The sequence below is a fragment of the Zootoca vivipara genome, chromosome 2, assembly GCF_963506605.1.
Source record: "Zootoca vivipara chromosome 2, rZooViv1.1, whole genome shotgun sequence".
In the NCBI taxonomy this organism is placed as follows: domain Eukaryota; kingdom Metazoa; phylum Chordata; class Lepidosauria; order Squamata; family Lacertidae; genus Zootoca; species Zootoca vivipara.
In genome coordinates, this window is record NC_083277.1 from 122,384,393 (window position 1) to 122,404,581 (window position 20,189).

At 49.2% G+C, this 20,189-nt stretch overlaps 1 protein-coding gene across 3 annotated transcripts in view; it reads left to right on the forward strand.

Annotated features, from left to right (window-relative positions):
• The window catches only part of STAT6 (signal transducer and activator of transcription 6), an 87,415-nt gene that overhangs the window by 60,057 nt on the left and 7,169 nt on the right, over positions 1–20,189 (forward strand). For all 3 annotated transcript variants that reach the window (XM_035102095.2, XM_035102105.2, XM_035102087.2), the window contains exons 8-16: positions 4–123; positions 1,102–1,287; positions 3,202–3,289; positions 4,803–4,925; positions 6,140–6,232; positions 9,041–9,247; positions 9,404–9,498; positions 10,045–10,181; positions 14,198–14,335. In XM_035102095.2, coding sequence (XP_034957986.1) covers positions 4–123; positions 1,102–1,287; positions 3,202–3,289; positions 4,803–4,925; positions 6,140–6,232; positions 9,041–9,247; positions 9,404–9,498; positions 10,045–10,181; positions 14,198–14,335 — 1,187 coding nt within the window. The remainder of the gene's footprint in view (positions 1–3; positions 124–1,101; positions 1,288–3,201; positions 3,290–4,802; positions 4,926–6,139; positions 6,233–9,040; positions 9,248–9,403; positions 9,499–10,044; positions 10,182–14,197; positions 14,336–20,189) is intronic.

Genomic DNA, 20,189 nt, shown 5'->3' on the forward strand with positions numbered 1-20,189 from the left:
CAGGTTTGAAAGCATGGTGGACATTTGCTTCCAGCTCCGCCTGCAGTTGGTAGCCTCTGAAATTGAGCTGAGCTCTGAGCTTCAGGAACGCCTGGATAATGTATTTAGTGCCCTCGTCAAAAAGTAAGGATAATCTTTGCCAGAAGCACCAAAGCCATAGATCTGAAGAGAATCAGAAGGCCACTGAGAGCAATTGCTTGCCCCCTACCCACATACCCACACCTCAAAGATTGGCTTTCCCCTTACCAATTCGCAACAGGTTAAACAATGCAGTGTATGGTCACATCCACACAATACATTTAAAGCACAAAGCTTCCCTCAAAGAATCCTGAGAATTCTGGTTTGTTAAGGTGCTGGGAATTGTAGCTCTGTGAGAGTTAAACTACAGTCCCTAAGATTCACAGAAATATGATTTCCAGAGTGGTTTAACAACCAGTCCCTCTTTACAGGGAACTCTAGGAATTGTAACTTTACAACACCTCACAGCACCCTTAACAAACTACAGCTCCCAGAATTATTTGGGGGAAGCCCTGACCATCTAAAATGCTGCCATAGTGCTTTAGGTGCATGGTGTGAATGTGGCCTCAATGTAAATGTGGAATAACTGTTGCTGCCTCCTGGAGACTGGGACAGGACTCTTGAGATAAGTCCTTTCAGCCTTGAGATCTGTGCTTCCACCATTTTCTCCTCGTTCCTCTCCCCCATCACTGCCATTTAAACGCTACCCTTGGGTCTCCATACATTAGCCGGCAGAATTTAGTTCTAAAGAAGGGCTGCTTTGCAGGGGTGGAGGGGGAGAGTTACAGGCCACTCACACCAAGGTAGGCTACTGGCAAGTCCAATGCCACAGCCATGACATTCCTCCATAAATCACTCTTGTCTCTGTGCTGACAACTGGGGAAAGATAGATTGGTCATACTCTAGGGGCTAGTTTTGTTCCTGGCGCCTTCAGTTGCTGATTCTTCCTTTAGCTCCATGTTTTCTGTCCATCATACGGACTGGGGAGCAGGGAGAATGATGAGGCTGGCTGCAGCAGGGCTAATAGCCAATCCTTCTCACTGCTTCATGGCTCTCTGACCACTGCTTGTGTCTCCCCTTCAGCTCATTCCTGGTGGACAAACAGCCCCTGCAAGTTCTGAAGACCCAAACCAAATTTCAAGCCACCACACGCTTCCTGCTGGGCCCGCAGCTGCTGAAGTCTCCACACTCCTTCACGGTCACCGCTGACATTGTGACGGAGAAACAGGCCCGGGAGCTAGCTACTAGCCACCTTGAGACTGTCCTCAGGTGAGCGGAACCCTTGCAGCTGAACATGCCACTCTCCCTCTTGCTTTATTTCTCCATTTTAGCAATGTTTTGAGGTTTTGAATAATAGGCGTAGCAAAGAGGTCTGGTTGCCTCTCCCCCTTTTGAACAAATGTCTTTCCCAAGGTGAATCTGACATATTCTAGAGCGGAGATAGAAGACAAGAGACATGGTGAGCCATTCTAGGGGAAGCATTTCCTTTAAAACAATCCTGCCAGCCTTTCTGCCCCCATCTTACTCCATTCTGTGTCTAACATATTCCAAAGTCCTATTTCTGAGCATCAGTGGGGAGAACCCTCTGCATTAGGGCCAGGTAATATTTGCAGACCTCCCCCATAGCTCCTAAAGGACTTCTAGGGAGAGAGCTCACTGGGCAGGCTTATTTCTTGTGCCGCTTCCACATTGCAGGGGCCCTTCACTACAGAGAGTTCCTGTCCACAGGGACAGGGAACCAGATGTTGTTGGGATTTGTCAGTCTCAGTCAGCATGTCAAGGGTCAGGAATTATGGGGGTTGTGGTCCAGCACCATCTGGAAGGTCCACAGGCTCCCTTCTCTTGACATAAGTGGAGGTGCTGGTTTGGATCAGGTCCCAGCTCTGCTCCTATCACACCTTAGAGCAGGGATGCTTGAAGAGTTTGATGCCTCTGTTTTCGGATCCAAAGTGACCTGATCCATACCTCCTGGGCTAATGTGCAGATTGGAAGGTAATTATCCATCATTTTTCTCTTTAGATAACTAAATTCTGCTCAGCATAGACCCACTGAAATTTATGGACCCGTGTTAGTCTTGTGCAGTATGGGTCTACTAAGAGCAGGACTAGCACCGAAAAAACCCTGTTTCTGTGTTGTTTGTGTGAAATGTTTCTTTTTAAGGCTGACCAGGGCTGCTAAATTGATGGGGTGTTTGTGTGGGGTGGCCCCACCCACTCTGGCTTTGTCCCTGCTCTCTGCTGCCTGTAACCCCTGGCAGGTTAGCCATGAGGGAATGCTACTCATGGACTAAAAACTGTTTCCCACCCCTGATTTGAATGATAATTGCAAGTGAGGACCAGTGACAATTTGCAGAAGATGAAGAGGATGGGGCAATTAATGGAGTGCACTGATAACCCACCCCCGCCCCATTCTAGGTTTTGGAAGGATATTGGAAACTTCCTAGCCAGCCAGCCACATCCAGAGAAGTTTTGCAATTGTTCTTTAAATACATGTATTTATTTTTATTCTATGCATATGTACATAAAGCCACACATCTCTCTAAGCCCCCCCCCCCCATTTTTGATGTGCAAGGCCAGGACCACCCAAGCGAGGCAACTGCTTCTGGTGGCAGATGTTGTGGGGGGAAACAGCAGCAAATAACTGGCTGTTCCTCCTAAGCCGCCATTTTCAGAGAGCTGTATTTGCAGTGTGGCTTGTCTTTGTCCTTTCCTAAAGTAACCTGCTGCCCCCAGGCACAGCAGAGAACGCTATCCTGCCATTGATGTTAAAGTCAGAGTCAGCTGTCCGTCCAGTCGGTATATGGAATGAGAGGAGGCAAATCTTGTCCTTTCCTGCAGGCAGCAAATTGTCTTGGGCCTGCCCTGTGCTTTTGCCCCTCCAGAAATTTGTTCACAGTGCTGTTCAGTGGATGCAGTGCATTTCACCTCTACAGGAACAAAGCCAACATCTTCTGCTATTTCAACTTTTAAGAGAAACAATTTTTAAAAAGTAAAAGGATGGCCATTCCACAGAAAGACCATTCCTCTTGGTCACCTGTGTTACATTTGTTGGTCTGATTCCAAGATCAGATTGTGATCTGTCACTCTGAAAATGTTGTGTTTCACCTGATACACCCACAATTATTAACCCCTAGCTCAGAATGGAAGTACATACTCATGTTCACTCTCTCTCTTTCGGTTTCAGTGAAAACACTGGAGAAATTCAGAACAACACAGCACCTCTGGAGACAAACGCAACAAGCAATGCCTGCTGTGCTCTCTTTAAGAATATGGTAACTACAGCAGTGGAGTGTGTGTGTGTGTGTGTGTGTATGCACACACTTGAATGCTTGCGATGGGAGGGGGAGAAACCACCCATGACGTTCGGCCCCCTGAGCCTCCCTCACAAGTTGGTGCTTCTCCCCTAGGTTGTATGTTTGGGAGAAAGCTGCTTTGAGGCTTTATACTTGACAGGGTAATTTTGTTTGTACAGTCATACCTTGGAGGTTGAGCAGAATCTGTTCCAGAAGTCCATTCGACTTCCAAAACGTTCGAGAACCAAGTCGCGGCTTCTGATTGGCTGCAGGAAACGGGTTTCTAAAGAACGTTTGCAAACCAGAACAATCACTTCTGGGTTTGCGGCGTTTGGGAGCCAAAACGTCCGGGTTCCAGGACGTTTGACAACCAAAGTATAACTGTATGTTCTACATACCCTGCTTTCCTTCAGAAACCCTAAATTGGCTTATGAAGATATCGCTAAAGCAATCTTCCATCCAGGCCACGAGCAGACTGCATCACACACATACACAGTTTTAGAAATGTCACAGCATTGTGTGCCATCAAACCATTATCCAGGATTGCATAGCTTTGGGTGGGGGTGAGGGACCTGTGGCTCTCCTACTCCAAGTCTCCAACTCCTATCAGCCCCCAGCCAGAATGGCCAACAGTCAGGGATGGTGGGAGTGTAATCTGACAACATCTAGAGCAAGGGTCAGCAACCTTTTCAGCCGTGGGCTGGACCACCATCCCTCAGACCATGTGGTGGGCCAGACTATATTTTGAAAAAAATAAATGAACGAATTCCTATGCCCCACAAATGAGATGCATTTTAAATAAAATGACACATTCTACTCATGTAAAAACACGCTGATTCCCAGGCCGTCCGCGGGCCGGATTGAGAATGTGATTGGGCCGCATCCGGCCCCTGGGCCTTAGGTTGCCCTACCCCTGATCTAGAGGGCCACAGGTCCATTACCAATGCTCTAAGGCTTAGAACCTGGTATATGCAACAGATACCTGCAGCAGGATGGGATGACGAAGTTATGAGATGATAGGAATAGGCTGTTCCATTTCAGATTGCAGGGGAATCTAAAAATAAAATAAAATTCTTGTTTCAAGAAGAAAATTGGCACAGCAGGGAGAAAAGTTCTAGCTAAATCCTTGCCATTCTGTGCTAGTTTTCTGCTTATTGGGAGTATTTAAAAAGAAGAAGAGCAGCTTCCTACATTCTGAAGTAAGGCACTCTGATCTTCCATGTCAGAACGCTACTTCCCCATTTTGTCCTTGTCCTTTTGTGTGTTTAGATGTAGCCGTAGACTCTAGTCTCTGAATTTGGACTCTGTGAACGATTGGACCACTGTAGCTCCATGATTCAAGATGGCTGTTGGATCAGAAACAGATAAAAGGGAGGCTGAAGTATGGAGTAGAATTTTCCCAAGCAGTAGCTGAAGTTGTTGCTTTGACCCCACAACTTTTGTGACATTTTCTAGGTTAGCCAGGTGTGATTTTGCCTTTCTCTTCCTTCAGCTCCTAAAGAAGATCAAGCGCTGTGACCGCAAGAGCACCGAGTCTGTGACTGAAGAGAAATGCGCTATCCTCTTCAGTGCCAGTGTGAGCCTTGGTCCCAACAAAACAATATTCCGCCTGCAGGTAACCGCCCTACTGCTTAGGTTTATCTCATTATTTGGCTTGCGGATTGTGGCCTGTTGGTGATTTTGTTGCACAAATGGATTCCACAGAGGCTCCAGAGATGACCCACTTCCTAAGTCGGAACAGGCTGTTCTGTGTGGTAGACATGAAGCCCCAACCCCGCTCAAACAAGGTGGCCTTGGTGGAAATGTTGATATCCCCCAAAACTACAGCCCACCTCCAAGCCTGCTCAGTTGCCTCAGGCAGATATAGAAAGAAAGGTTGGGGGTGTCCTTGCACATCTTTGCTGCTCCCCCTCCAGCTGTGGATAGGAGCTGTCACCATCTCAGTCATCCCCTGAGGGGAAAGATCTCCTCACCACCTCAGAACCAGATCATGGAACGAGCTCTGAAGGCCCCCCAGGAAACGCACCACTTGTTGCGTCCTGAGCTTATCACCCACAGCCACTACCTGGAATGAGTGGGGCAGTACTCCTCTCTGGCCTCCCCCTCCCCCCCGTGCCATCTTCAGTGTGCCAGGGCTTCCCCAGGCTGCCTCCAGTCTGGTGGTGTGGGAAGGGCCACCATTTTCTGTTTTGCCTCAAGTGGCAAAATTTCTTGGGCCAGCCCTGTAATGGGAGGCAATTTCAGATGAGCTGAGGGAGCTGTGGGCAGCAAAGGTTTTCTTGAAAATCTTGTAAATAAATCTGTACTGAGCCCCACATCTGAATTATACTAGTAGATAGCCCAGTTTCAGATACCTGGGAAAGGAAAAAAAGTTGCTCCTTTTCCTCCTCCCTTCTGAAGCCAACTCTATATTACACACACAACTCCTTTTCCACTTAAACAGGAGCACTCCTGTTAGGGACTTGGGGATACAGTGCAACATTTTGTTGCAGGTCACAACTTTTGGTTTCTAGAATTGAAAATTCTTCATTTTCGGCAGTGAATTTGGAGAGGGCTGTGGCTCAGTGGTAGACCATTGCTTTGCATGCAGAAGGTTCCCGGCTCCATCCCCATCGTCTCCAGGGAGGGCTGGGAGAACTCCCTGCCTGAGACCCTAGAGAGCCACTGCTAGTCGGTCCACTGGGCAAGATAGACCAGTGGTCTGACTCTGTCTGAGGCAGCTTCTTGTGCTTCTATGAGAGATATGAGGGGCAGGAAGAGGGCTCTGGCTGTAAAGAAAGCAACCCCCCTGCTAAAGTGTGCTTCCTCTTTCCACTTCTTGTGTTCCAGGCCCTGTCACTTCCTATTGTGGTGATCGTCCATGGCAACCAGGAGAACAATGCCAAAGCCACCATCTTATGGGACAATGCCTTTGCCGCTACTGTAAGTGACATGACATCAGCTGACATATAAAGCTGTCCATGTCCCCAAGGTGTAGAAGCACTTGTTGTTGGGGGCGGAATTAAAAAGTACGGTGTGACGTCAAGTGAAATGGATAGTTCAGCTGGTAGAATGTGAGACTCTTAATCTCAGGATTGTGGGTTTGAGCCCCGGTTTGGACAGAGATTCCTGCATTTCAGGGGGTTGGACTAGATTAGGGTTTCCCAAACTTGGGTCTCCAACTATTTTCTGACTACAACTCCCATCATCCCTAGGTAGCAGGACCAGTGGTCAGGGATGATGGGAATTGTAGTCCAAAAGCAGCTGGAGACGCAAGTTTGGGAAACTGCACTAGATGAACCTTGTGGTCCTTTCCCATGCTACCCTTCTGTGATTCCATTATTAGTTGCACTTGAACAAGGGGGTGCCCCACACGTGGCTTTTGCAAAGTGAAGAGGTTTGGTAACAGTACAATGTGTTTGTGTTTTCAGATGGGAGGGGGCACTAGGATGAAACCAAAACCAAAGCAAAATGCTTCTCATGTTATGGCAGTGATTTGGGACCCACTGCTGCCCCACTCCTGTCCACGCTACTGAAGCGGCACGAAACGCTCTGGGTCACAGGCTGTGACTCCTCCCCATGCCAGCATTATCCCAGGTTCTGGGAGGGCGATCTGTAGCATGCATGGACTTCTTGCACATGACCTGTAGCTTCTCACATTCGGGACAAAAGAAGAACATGGCTGGTTCAGACCAAAGACCCATCTTGTTCAGGACTCTGTTATGCCTATGAGAAGATCATAAGCAGGATTTCACTGCAGAAAATCTCTCCCCACTTGTGATTCCCATCAACTGGTATTCAGAGCCAGAGGCATATCTAGGCTACCTTGCACCCTTGGCCAGGAGATGTATTGTGGGAATGTTGTGGGTAACAGGAGAGAAAATATTGATTGATATAATCCTTCCTAACTCGCACTAGCAAGTTTCTTTATACAGCAGAGTGCATTCCCCCATTACACAGCAAGAAGCTGGTTGCAGACTCGCGTGAGTCTCTTAAGTTAAGAAGCAATTCAATCTGGCTTGCCCAGATTGGATATGTAGCTGATATGATCCCTTGAATCCCTCCTAAAAGAATAAAGACACAATAGTCTTATTCATAAGTAACAAAAAGTAGTTTTACCCACAATCAGGCAGAGCACAGTGTGATCCCTGAAGGCAGGCTTTAGGCTTAAAGTTACAAATATGTACAAATAGGTTTACCCCATATGGGAGATAACCTAGGTCAGTGGTTCCCAACAGGGGGTCCGCGAGCTATGCCAGAGGGGTCCGCAAGATGCTATTAGAATAAAAAATATATTAAATATATTTCGTATGATAACAGATTTTTTGTTTTGGCCGCTTCCTGCATGAGCAGAGTCTAGCGCAAAACTAGAATTAGATAGAGGCAGTAGTTCTGCTGTATGCCATTAGGTGGCGCTTTACAAACACTACTGTTTTGCAAAGAGGCAGCGCGCACATTCTACTAACACTCACCTCCCCAAGATGCTTTGTGCGCGTCGGCTTCATTTGTGCGCTACTGTGCAGGTACCCTGTCTTCTCCATTCCCCTCCCTCCTCCCTGGCGCGCGCTGCCTCTTTGCAAAACAGTAGTGTTTGTAAACAAAGCGTTGTTTTTCGCGGAAGCTACAGTTCGCGTAGTTAAAAATGGACCGTTGGTTAAAAAGTGGTTCATCTCATTAAGAACTGAAAATTAAAACTAACTGTATACTGATGGAGTACTCTGTTGTAACTGTAAAAATCGTATAAATATAAAATATAAAAAGACTCTTAATTTGGCTCTCACTTTTTAATTTTAGGATTAGGAATTAATGGGGGTCCTTGTCACGATAGCGGCTCGATGAGGGGTCCTCGAGAAAATTTTGTTGGGAACCTCTGACCTAGGTGAAGCAGGAAGTCCAAGTGAAGCAGGACGAAAAAGAAGGGAGGACGAAAAAGAAGGGAGGTGGCTGCATGAGTTGACCTTTTACCAGGTCACGCCCACCTACTAGTCACATGCAAAAGGAAGGATGCTCCAGCCAGGTGTAACAGGAAGCTCAGCTGGCTGGACCAACATTCCCCATGCATGTTCACTCTAGGCAAACAGGAAATGTTGTACTTGACTGCTCCAGAGTATTACACCCCACATGTATTGGAGTGGAGGTGTGATTGGGGGGGGGGCTGGGGCCTGTGTCCTTGGAGGCTAACCTAGCCACCCCCTAGGTGCACTTCTGTTCAGAGGCCTATCGCCTCTGATCCTAGAGGGAACATGTAGCCACCATGACTAGTAGCCATTGATAGCACTGTCCTCCATGAATTTGTCTAATCCCCTTCTAAAGACATCCAAGTGAGAGTGAATTCCATAGTTCAGTTATGTGAAGAGTTTATTTTACCTGCCCCAAATCTTCCTGCATTCAGCTTCATTTGATGTCCCCATCTCTCAATATGATGAGAGAGGGAGAAAAACTTCATTCTAGGCCAGTACTGTAATGTAACATGGAAGCTTAGTCCTGCCCCCATGGGTGCAAAGTAAGTGAGAATATTGGCTGTGCAGGGGAAGTTTGTAGGTAGGACATAATAGATTCTGTTCTTAGTTTGGGCTACTTCTTTGCTGTTATTTTGTGTGCGGTTGCCATTGTGAGGTGGGCGGGGAAGACCACAGAGTGGGAGAGACTATGGATGTACATTCTCCTCCTGCTGCTGCTGCTTCCGGTGGTTTGTTCTCTCTGTGTGTGTCTCTGTATAGCTATGAGGTTCTGTCTCTCTGGCTATTCCAGAATCGCATCCCTTTCATGGTAGCGGAGCGTGTCAGCTGGGAGTCCATGTGTGAGACTCTCAACCAGAAGTTCATGGCTGAGGTGGAGACAACTAAAGGGCTGCTCAAGGAGCACTTCTACTTCTTGGCTCAGAAGATCTTTGGTGACAGCAACACCAGTCCTGAGGAATTCCAGAAGCGCCAAGTGTCGTGGTCCCAGTTCAATAAGGTCCCTCACTGGGTTTTGTAAGGAGGGTGGGATGGCGGTGAGTGGGGCATCCCTGGTTCCGTTCCTTCCTTCCTTCCTTCCTTCCTTCCTTCCTTCCTTCCTTCCTTCCTTCCTTCCTTCCTTCCTTCCTTCCTTTACTCATTTGTCCATTTACAGGAGATTCTTCCTGGCCGAGGATTCACATTCTGGCAGTGGTTTGATGGGATTCTCTACCTCACCAAGAAGCACTTGAAGGATTACTGGTCTGACCGGTAAGAAAGCAACTGGATTGAGCCACTGTGTGGTGTAATTAGCCAGTAAAAGTGTTGGACTAGGCCTGAGGAGAACATCATGGGGTAACCTTGGGTCAGTCACTGTCTCTCAGTTTAGCTTACCTCACAGGGCTGATGAGGGCGAGGGTCCTCCAGGGTGCTAGGAGAAGGCTCTGTGGCACCACTTCTTAACTCGTGATCCCTAAACTGAAAGTCTGTCACAGCTGGTGTTTCCTTCCCTTTCCCAGACCTGAGGAAACTCACAGGCCTCAAGGTCATCGGGACTCTTCTGACTGGGGTGTTTCCAGGTGATTTGTTTGTTCAGCATTCATGCTGATTCATTTGCAGGAAGATTAGACTTTGTACTGAGCAGTCATTCTAATTCGCTTGTGGGGAGATGAGATGACATTTCATCAAAGCAAGTGATATTCCACACTTTCCAGTGCTCCCCTCCCCATCATTTTTTCTCATCACAAAAAGGCTGATCTTTTAAATCCCTATCCCCCTGCCCTTCTTTCTCTCTTTGTGTCCATCTGTCCCACACAGGCTCATCATGGGCTTTATCAGCAAGCAGTATGTTTTCAATTGCCTGAGCAATGCACCACCCGGCACTTTCCTGCTGCGCTTCAGCGACTCCGAGATCGGGGGCATTAGCATTGCCTACGTCACATACTCTCCGGACGGTACGGCTGGCTTCCTCTTGCCTCAGCTAGAGCTGTAGGGGGTTGTTGTTTGGGGGGGTTGATTCACTTTGCATTTATAAACGGACCTACCTAACTTGCAATTTCTGAAACAAAAACAACAACAAATTGAAGCACCGCGGTCTTTCGCCAATCACACTTCTCTGAATTTTGCAACATAGTTCTCCAACCACGAAATGTGCCCACTAGGGCAACGTGTGTATAAATGCATATGTGAGTGAAAACAGCATACAACAAAGCATTATATAAAGGGAAATTGTTTTGAAAAAGAAGTGCATTGAACAAAATAGCACACAAATATTATATTGAGAGAAATGAGCACTAACATGCTGCTAAATTTTCACAAGGACTTAAAAATATACACAAGCTGATGTGGAAATATAAAGAGCTGAACTTAATGAACTGGAAAAATGAGGAAGTGAAAGAAAGCAAAACCGACAGATTTGCCCCTCCCTGAGGATCCCCTGTCTAAGCCCCCACCCTAGAGTCAGAGGGGTTTGTTTTGTTTTTAAAGTCACCTTGGCTGCAAGCCATGCTGTTTGTCTGCCAGTGCTGTAAAGACTAGCTTTCTCCCTTGCTGTTCTGGTTTGGAAATGGATTTGTAGACAAGAACTTACGCCTTCAGCCCTGGTTCTGATTTGGGCAGGGGTCCAAAGGCATTCTAGCTTTCTGCCAGTCAGCTTTCAGTTGTGGGATTTATCCTGTGTGATTCCTGGCCCGTCCTCACAGTGTTAAGATAGGACTGGTGTCAGAACAGGGCTGGGGAATTTGAGGCCCTTCGGACGTAATAGAACTCCAATTCCCATCAGCCCTGGGCAGCGTGGCCAATGGTCAGGCATGATGGGAGCTGGAGCCCAGTAACACGTGGAGAGCCATAGGTCTGTGTTACAAGTGTTGCATTAACTGAGAGCAGGTTGCTTACAGGAGCACAAGGTGTCGGCACGAACATAAAATGTTGCTCCGTTTAGAATCGGCCCATTGAGTCTCGTATGGTTTTATTCCCAGTTCTGCTAACTGAAATCTTTTAAAGATGCCAGAAATTAAACTTGAGACCTTATGCATGCAAAGCAAATACTCTTCCCTGCCCCCCAACACCCACTCTGTCACAAATCCCTGACAGAGGCTGGCCAACGAAATGGTGTGAGGAACAGAGCTTATGTTATGGTGTGCTTTCTCTAGCTTTGTTTTTATAAGAAAATAATAACAATAATAATTTTATTTATTGTACCCCACCCACCTGACTAGGTTGCCCCAGCTACTCTGGGCAGCTTCCAGCAAAAATACACAAAAACACACAAAAAAATCAAACATTAAAAGCTTCATAAGAATTGCCTACTGGATCAGGCCAATGGCCCATCTAGTCCAGCATCCTATTCTCACAATGGTCAACTAGATGTCTGGGGAAAACCCACCAGCAGGATTTCAGCACAGGAGCTCTCTCCCATCCTGTGGTTTCCTGCAACTGGTATTCAGAAGCATTGCTGCCTCCAGCTGCGGAAGGCGTTGTCAAGGGGAACGAGCTAGTGAGTTTGTACCACATCCTGGGTACGGTCACTACTGGTGCTTCACTTCCTGGTTTTGTGGTGTGTCCCTCATTAAAGAGGAAGCTGCTTCCCTCTGAACTCTGCAGCATTTGAACAAACATCTCAAGGAGACGTGGGTGGCACTGTGGGTTAAACCACAGAGCCTAGGGCTTGCTGATCAGAAGGTCGGCGGTTCAAATCCCCGTGACGGGGTGAGCTCCCGTTGCTCCGTCCCAGCTCCTGCTAACCTAGCAGTTTGAAAGCACGTCAAAGTGCCAGTAGATAAATAGGTATCGCTACAGCGGGAAGGTAAACGGCGTTTCCGTGTGCTGCTCTGGTTCGCCAGAAGCAGCTTTGTCATGCTGGCCACATGACCTGGAAGCTGTACGCCGGCTCCCTTGGCCAATAACACGAGATGAGCGCCACAACCCCAGAGTCGGTCACGACTGGACCTAATGGTCAGGGGTCCCTTTACCTTTTACCTCAAGGAGTACTAGATTTCCTCTTGTTGAAGGGCTGGGGGAGAGTGGCTCCATCTTTAAGGGGTAAGGCTGCACTCCCTCCTCCCAGCTCTCCTCCTGAGGAGCTTACAGTGTGTCGCCACAGGAAAAAGCATGGAGGGCTTGTGGAAGCTGCTCTTACCCAGCCTAGATTCAGCCAGGGGCCCTCTTTTCTGTGGCATGGGCCTGGGGGCTAAATGCCCTTGGGACTCTTTGTAGGCCACACCCCTTGCCAACCCTACTCCTTGCCCTCCTTGAGTGCTTTTGCCTGGCTGAAATGTGTCCTTGACCTGAGATACTTTTGCTTGCTAGGATGGAGAAATTTGTGTGTGGAAACCTCTGTGTGGCTGGAGATAATATTTCCAGCCTGGTGTAAAGAGATAATATTTGCACTCATAACTCCACCTGCTTTCCCTCTGACCCCTCCTAACACATGGGCCTGTTGGGGAACCCCCCTGGTGAACCTGTCACCCATTAGTCCCTTAAGAGGAGCGGGAAATTTTTCCTACAGATGACTGTAGGACTGTGAGCTTGAACTGGGTGTGTAAACCCAAGAAAGTTGATCCAAGACGGCTAATGCTAAGCCTTCTCTTTTTTGCAAGAAAGGGGAAAAATAAGAGACACGAAGTTATTGGGGTGCATTTCAGCATTAATTATTAGCATTCTAACCCATTCCTAACTCTAAACTTAAGAGATAAAAGGGCCCTGCTGCTATAAGAAATGACAGGTATCAGAAATTACCTCATCACGGCCCAAGGGGATGAGGAGCAGTGGAATACAGTTGTATCTTTGTAGGAGCTCTGACCAAGAAGCACTGATGGACCTTCTGTGCCTCCGGGCTTGCACCAAGGCATTAAAAAAACAACCTTTAGGCCTGTGGTCTGAATCCAACAGAGCTGCTTTGAGAGTGTAGGTACATAGTTGGAGCTCAAATTGCCCTCATTTCTGTCTAAACCCAGCTGTTAAATACGTTTTGCTCTCACCAAATTCATGTAAAAGGGAGGGTTTCGGAGTAAGAGGGGATTCTGTGCTGGGAGAATAGAATTGGAGACACTTTGGGAAAGTACAGTGGTACCTCGACTTACGAACGACTCGGCAACCGGATTTTTTGACTTACAAATGGCTGCGCGCTTACGAATGTCTCGACATCTGGAAAAAACCGCGGCGGTTTTAAATAGGGATTTTTTGACTTATGAATTTTTAGATAGGGTTGCTTCGACTTATGAATTTTTCCGTTTCCAATGCATTCCTATGGGAAATCGTGTTTCCAATGGCGTTTTTCGACTTACAAATTTTTCGACTTACGAAGGTGTCTTCGGAATGGATTAAATTCATAAGTCGAGGCACCACTGTAACTAGTTCTGCAGTCTGAAACAGTAGAACTTCCTGCTATGCGTGAGGGACATTTGCCAAGGAAGTAAGATAACAATTCTTCTCCTGTGTGCAGTAGATTTTGGGAAGCTGCTAAATGCATTCATTTGTTTATTGCAAAGTACATGGTCAAAAATGCATGTCATGTTAAGTGAGTGAAACACGCAATGGGTCAGAAAGTGGAGGAGATGCAGTCCAGTCTGAGGCGGATTTAGGGCAGCGCGGCTGGTTCTCCTGCCCTGGGTGCTGAGCTCAGTGGGTGCTGCAGGGCGTTGCAACTATGATGTAGTGAATTGAGCAGAATGGAAGGCGAGAGGTTGAGAGGGGGCACCAAATGTTGGCCTTAGCTGTGGGAGGGCGGGGACCGTCAGTCTCCACAACTGCCTTATAGAGGCAAAACCTACCGAGAAGAGTTGCTGTGCTCACTAGGTATGGTTCCCCTGTGCAGGCCTTGTTTCTTCTAATAAAAAGTTAGCTTCACTTACTGCATGTGATTTATTGCTGGCTGGCTGCCTGACAGAAAGGATGGATGGCAGTGCTCAAGATAGCAGGCAACTGCTTTCTGCAGTGGACTGATATACTGGTTTCTTCCCACCTGGCTCAGGTTCCACTCAGGTGGAGAACATCCAGCCATTCACCACGAAGCAGCTGACCATCTGTAACCTTGCTGACTGTGTTCTGGATCTGCCGCAGCTTGAGATGCTGTATCCTGACAGGCCTAAACACGAGGCTTTCAGGAGAGGTGAGTGAGGGCAGGGGGAACTTTATTTGCTTTCAGCCAGAGGCACTTGACCTAAGCTTTTTAAGGCCAGTAGAAGGCCCATTATTTCATTTATTTCTTTATTTTATTCATTCAGTCATTCATTGCTGCAAAGTATTTGCACCTCAAATTCTAAAACAATTGGAAAATTGTATTCCCTTGTATATTTATTAACTTAATGGCAACATTCACAAGTCACAGCTGAAAACTAGCCTTTCCCCTGCTAGTCCTTCCTCCTCAGAATATCCACTCCCGGGCAAGGGGCTACGCTGCCCTTTCCAAGCCAGCCCTATCTTTTGATGGCACAACAGTTGTGCTTGCACTAGCTGAGCTCATCAAGTTTTTTGAGTCAGGCAATTTTTTAACCTTGATTTCTGTATGTGTATTTTTAGAGGGCCTCCATGGTTACCTCTCTTCTCCCCAGCCAACATATATTCATTGGGGCTGAGGTGGGATGGGCAGGGGATTCGCTGAGGTTTTTTGTTTTTGTTTTGCTGAACAAATTTCTTCCACTGTCGGCACACACTCATGTGTTGGACCATGTGTCCCTGGGGGCACGGGAACAGCGGGTGGGTTCTCCTCTCCTCCTGGGGCAGATGAGCCACCCATATGCTGTTTCCACTTTTTGGCCTAGCTCCCTCTGCCCTTCCCCCCGGGTCTGACAGGGTCTCTTGGGCCACTTGAGCACCCGATGGTTAATCCTGATGTACTTGAGGTAGTGGGATTGTGCGCAGTTTCTCCTCACCTCATCACGTGGCAATGATCCGCCAGCCTTGCCCTTTTCACTCTTTCCACCCAGGATGTGCAAGGGCTGAAGGGCTGTGTGTCATATGCACACCTCTTTCCTTCGCCCCAACCTGGACAGTAGCAAGCACCCCTTTTGTTATATCTAAAACAACAGAGACCTCGTTCCACCGAGGAGAGAAGGCCTTTCATTGGTGGTATCGTTATTCTACAGTAGTAGTTGATTGTTTTATCATTATTACTTTGTGAAAGTGCCTCAAATGGACATTTTTTAATGTTTCCCAAAAACACACAAACAATTGAACCAAGAATTAGAACAAGAATAAAACGAGCCACAAATGCTCATTTGTAATTGTCAGGGAACCTCCCCCCATCCTGCTGACCAGCACTTTGCCCAGTGAGAGCAGCAGCAGTGGGTCAGGTGGGGGAAATGAGGAAGTTAGCGGGGTGGAGGAGGCAAGGCTCAGCGATGTGGGAGAGCCCTTGCGCCGCCTTGACCAACAGGTGGAGGGGAATAGGCAGCCCCTTCCGGCGCCTGAATTAAGGCGCGCCACTAAACGTAAGGTCGGGAGGAGGCGTTTCGGGGTGCCTAAGCTCTTATGCTGGTCACACAACAGGAAACGTCCACTCCCAGATTCTGTGAGTGACTAGGAGGTCATGTTTTCTGCTATCTCTGCACTGTAAATATTATGCACAATAAAACCGTTAAAGACAAGCACAGACTTGGGCGTCTTTACTCGAGAGTAGCCGCAACAACACCATTGCAGCAATATATTAAAAAGGACATAACTCAGCCCACCCTGCTAAAAAAAGACGACCAGAAGAAAAGTCCATTGACCCTGGTTAAGACAGGTTAGGATGCCCCCCCCAATTTAATGTAATTTTACTCAATATGGTTATTTCCTGTTTTCATGTCTCTTCATTCTTGCTGTTTGTACATGCAAATTTAAATAACAAAAAAAAATTCTTAAAAAGGAAGAGGCTAAGAACATACCCATGTACTGTGAGGGACAGGGGATATCGCGAAGTCCCTCCCCTCCTGAGCTCAAGCCCGTCCCCGAGCAAAGGGGAAAGCAGGGAGAGTTCCGATTCCAGTGGGGAAGCAGGAAGTCGTGTCCGAGGCTCAGGCAAGGTAGAGGAGCCAGGGTCCCAGGTGGGACAGGAAGGGGCAAGCAAGGGGGGAAGACCCATCCCTCCAACTCCAGAATTACGCAGGAAGAGGAGGGGCAAGAGGATGGGTCTGCCAAAGCTTTTGTGTTGGAGAAAGACGCGCCAAAAGCCATTAGGAGGTTCTGAAACCGACTGACAACATCGCTCCGTGTAAATAGCAATGACTTGAGCACTGTAAATACGCAGCACCAATAAAAGAATAAAATGCAGAGCTGCGTAGCGTCGTTACTCTGAAGTAGTCCACTCCGGCCACTGTGACAGCAACCTCCTAATCATTTTTGGGCTACTTCGGAGTTGCCGGGATGAGCGTGTCCGAGGCGGAGAAGTGGCGGCAGATCGCTGAGCAAGCCCAGCTAGAACTGCAACAGCTGTCGCTGCAGGCGCAGGGAGAATTGAAGGCAGCTAAAGAGGAGACTAAGAAGGTCCAGGACGACCGGCTACAACTTGCGGAACAGGTGAGAGAGCTCCAGGAAAAAGAGCAGCATTTAAGGGCGGTGGCGGTAGACCTCCAAAACAAGCTGGATGCAGAGAAAAACAAGGCGGGAGGGGCTCCCCAAGTCCAAGTGCTGCCAGGAAGGAGAGCAGGGACCCTTGTAAGCAAGTTCAATGGAGACCCGAAGGAGTTTCAGGGCTTTGAGACTGAGATCGTGTATGCTCTTGAGCTGCACCAGAATGAGTTCCCCGATGATGAGCACAGAGTAGCGTTTATTGTGGAACATCTCACCGGAGCAGCCAGGGAGTGGCTAAGACCATTAATCGCAACCAAGAATCCTTGCATGAAAAATGTCCAACAATTTCTAGAAGGTTTGAGGACGATGTATTCGTCCGATAGTCATTTGGACCAGACTAAGGAGGAACTGCATAATTTACGCCAAGGAAATATGACAGTTCGCGCATATTGGGCGAAATTCACCATGCTGGTGCACAGACTGGGGTGGGTTTTGGATTCGCCTCCCATGCAAGCTGCGTTTTACTTGGGTTTGAGCGAGGAGGTGAAGGATGAACTCTCGAGAGGTCCAAAGCCCAGTACTATGGATCAGCTGAGCAAAGCAGCTCTGGCGGTGGGGGTGAGGCAGGAATCCCGGTGGAACGACAAGCAAGCGACGCGCGCAAAGCGGGCTTGGTTCCCACGGTCGCAGGAGAAGCCACTCCCTCAACAACCCTTTCAGGCCACGCCTGGAGCCAGCCAGGACCAGGAGCCCATGCAGATTGATAGCGCGCGCGCGCGGGCTTTTCAAACCCCAGCGGCGCCAAGACGCAAGGAGGGAAGGGGCGGGAATTGCTTTCTCTGCAACTCACCCCAGCATCTCGTCAGAGACTGCCCACATCGCAGGGAGTGGCAAGGAAAGGCGGGAACGGTGGTGCCCTCCCCCACTGACGCAGCACCACAGCAGGGAAACGGGAAAGCCTGGCTGCAGGAGACAAGGGGCAGCAGCCAGGCACAGTCAGCAGACAACAGCCCCAGCCCGCCCACCCGCACAGAGAGGTGCAGAGCCAGCCCACCCCTCCCAGAGCAGGAGTGGTTCTAGAAGTGACGCTAACGCTCCCAAATGGCTATCCCCTGACGGTCCTCGCCTTAATTGACAGTGGGGCGTCCGCCAACTTCTTCTCGAGAAGCTTTGCAGAAGAGCACCAAATCCAGCTTTTGCAGTTGGATTTTCCTCTGCACGTAGCAACCATTGACGGCAGGGAGCTGCTGGGAGGGGCCATCACACATCAAACCCCCCCCATGAGAATGACGGTGGGAAGGCACTCAGAGACACTGGCGTTCAACGTCACCACCATCTCAGACCCCCCCATCGTCTTGGGCATGAGCTGGCTGGCGCGCCACGACCCCTCCATAAGTTGGCATCAGAGATGCATCACTTTTGGATCGGACTTTTGCCTGGAACATTGCATGCAGCACCAACCAGGGGAGGGGCCTCCGATAGCCACGGTGGCCACCATGCACGTCAAAGGGGGTGAGGCGATACCCAAGCCGTACTGGGACCTGCAGGAGGTCTTCAGCGAAGCGGAGTCCGACCACCTACCCCCACACAGGTCTTTTGACTGCCAGATCAACCTGGTGCCAGGGGCAACTATACCCCCAGCCAAGCTGTACGCCATGTCAGACCAGGAGCTGGAGGATCTGCGCGCTTTCATCGACAAGAACCTCAAGCGGGGGTTCATAAGGGAAAGCAAGGCAGCAGGGGGCAGCCCGGTCTTCTGGGTGGACAAGAAAGACACGCAACAGCGCCGTCTTGTGGTGGACTTTAGACGGCTGAATTCGGTGACAGAGCCCGTGGCTTTCCCCATGCCCAGAGTGGATGATCTCCTGACAGCGGCACGCAGGGGCAAGATTTTCACCAAGCTGGACCTAAGGGGGGCGTACAACTTGATCAGGATCCGGGAAGGAGATGAATGGAAAACCACGATGTTCACGCCTCTGGGCTCTTTTGAATATCTGGTGATGCCCTTCGGTTTGCAAGGGGGCTCAGCATGCTTCCAGGCCTTCATGCACCACGTCCTGGGGTCCCTCCTCTTCAGGAAATGCTTGGTCTTCCTAGATGACATCCTTATCTACTCGAATGACCCAGTGCAGCATGTGAAAGATGTCAGAGAGGTGTTGCAACGCCTGAAGGAGAACCACCTGTATGTGAAGCTGGAGAAGTGCAAGTTTCACACCAAGGAGGTGGACTTCCTGGGCTACAAGCTGTCAGACAAGGGGCTGGCGATGGACAAGGACAAGGTGCAGGCCATCCTGGACTGGCACAGCCCCAGGACGCGCAAAGATGCCCAACGCCTACTAGGCTTCGCTAACTTCTACAGGAAGTTCATCAAGAACTTCTCTCGCGTTACGGCTCCCATCACGGACTGCCTGAGAGGCAAGCAGAAGTTCAAGTGGACACCAGAGGCGCAAGCAGCGTTCGAAAGCCTCAAGAGAGTGTTCGCCTCAGACCAAAACCTGTTCCATGTGGTGCAGGACGCGCCCCTACGCATTGAGACAGATGCTTCTGAAAAAGCTGTGGGCGCAATTTTGTTGCAACTGGACGCCAACAGGGAGTGGAGACCCTGTGCCTTCTTCTCCAGGAAGCTGACACAGCCTGAACGCAACTACACAGTGTTTGATAGGGAACTTCTTGCGATCTACGCTGCGTTCCAGCACTGGCGACACTTCCTGGTGGGCGCGAAGCACCCCATCCAGGTGTGCACAGACCACAAGAACCTGGAGTTCTGGAGAACTGCCAGGGTGCTCAACCAGCGGCAGATACGGTGGGCAGAGTTCTTCTCGAACTTCAACTTCTCCATCCACTACATCCCGGGGGAGCAGAATGTCAGGGCGGATGCCCTCTCCCGCAAGCCAGAGTACATGGAGGAGGAGGCGCCACCAGCCCCAAGGCACATTTTCCCCCCGTCGGCATGGTCCTGCGGAGCAGCTGTGGTGAGCGAGGCAGAACTCACAGCACTGACGGCAGCGGATGAATTTGCCAACCGCATCTTCAGAGAACTGAGAGGGGGGAGGGAGCAGGCAAAAGACTTTGCAGAACGCAGAGGGCTGCTTTTCTACAAGGGTGCGCTGTACCTACCCACCACCCAGCTTCGACGTACGGTCCTCAAGCAGATGCACGACAACCCTACAGCGGGGTATTTTGGAAGGGACAAAACCGCTCACCTAGTCATGAGACACTTCTGGTGGCCAGGGGTGCGGGAAGATGTTCGAGACTATGTAAGGGGCTGTACCACCTGCCAGCGGGCGAAGGTGGTCAGAGCAGCGCCACCAGGGTTGCTGGAGCCCTTAGCCACACCACACAGGCCGTGGGAAGTGGTGTCCATGGACTTCATCACAGATCTGCCTTCGTCCAGGGGTAAGACTGCAGTGTTGGTGGTGGTGGACCTTATGTCCAAAATGTGTCACTTTATACCGTGTGCCAGGGCAGTCTCG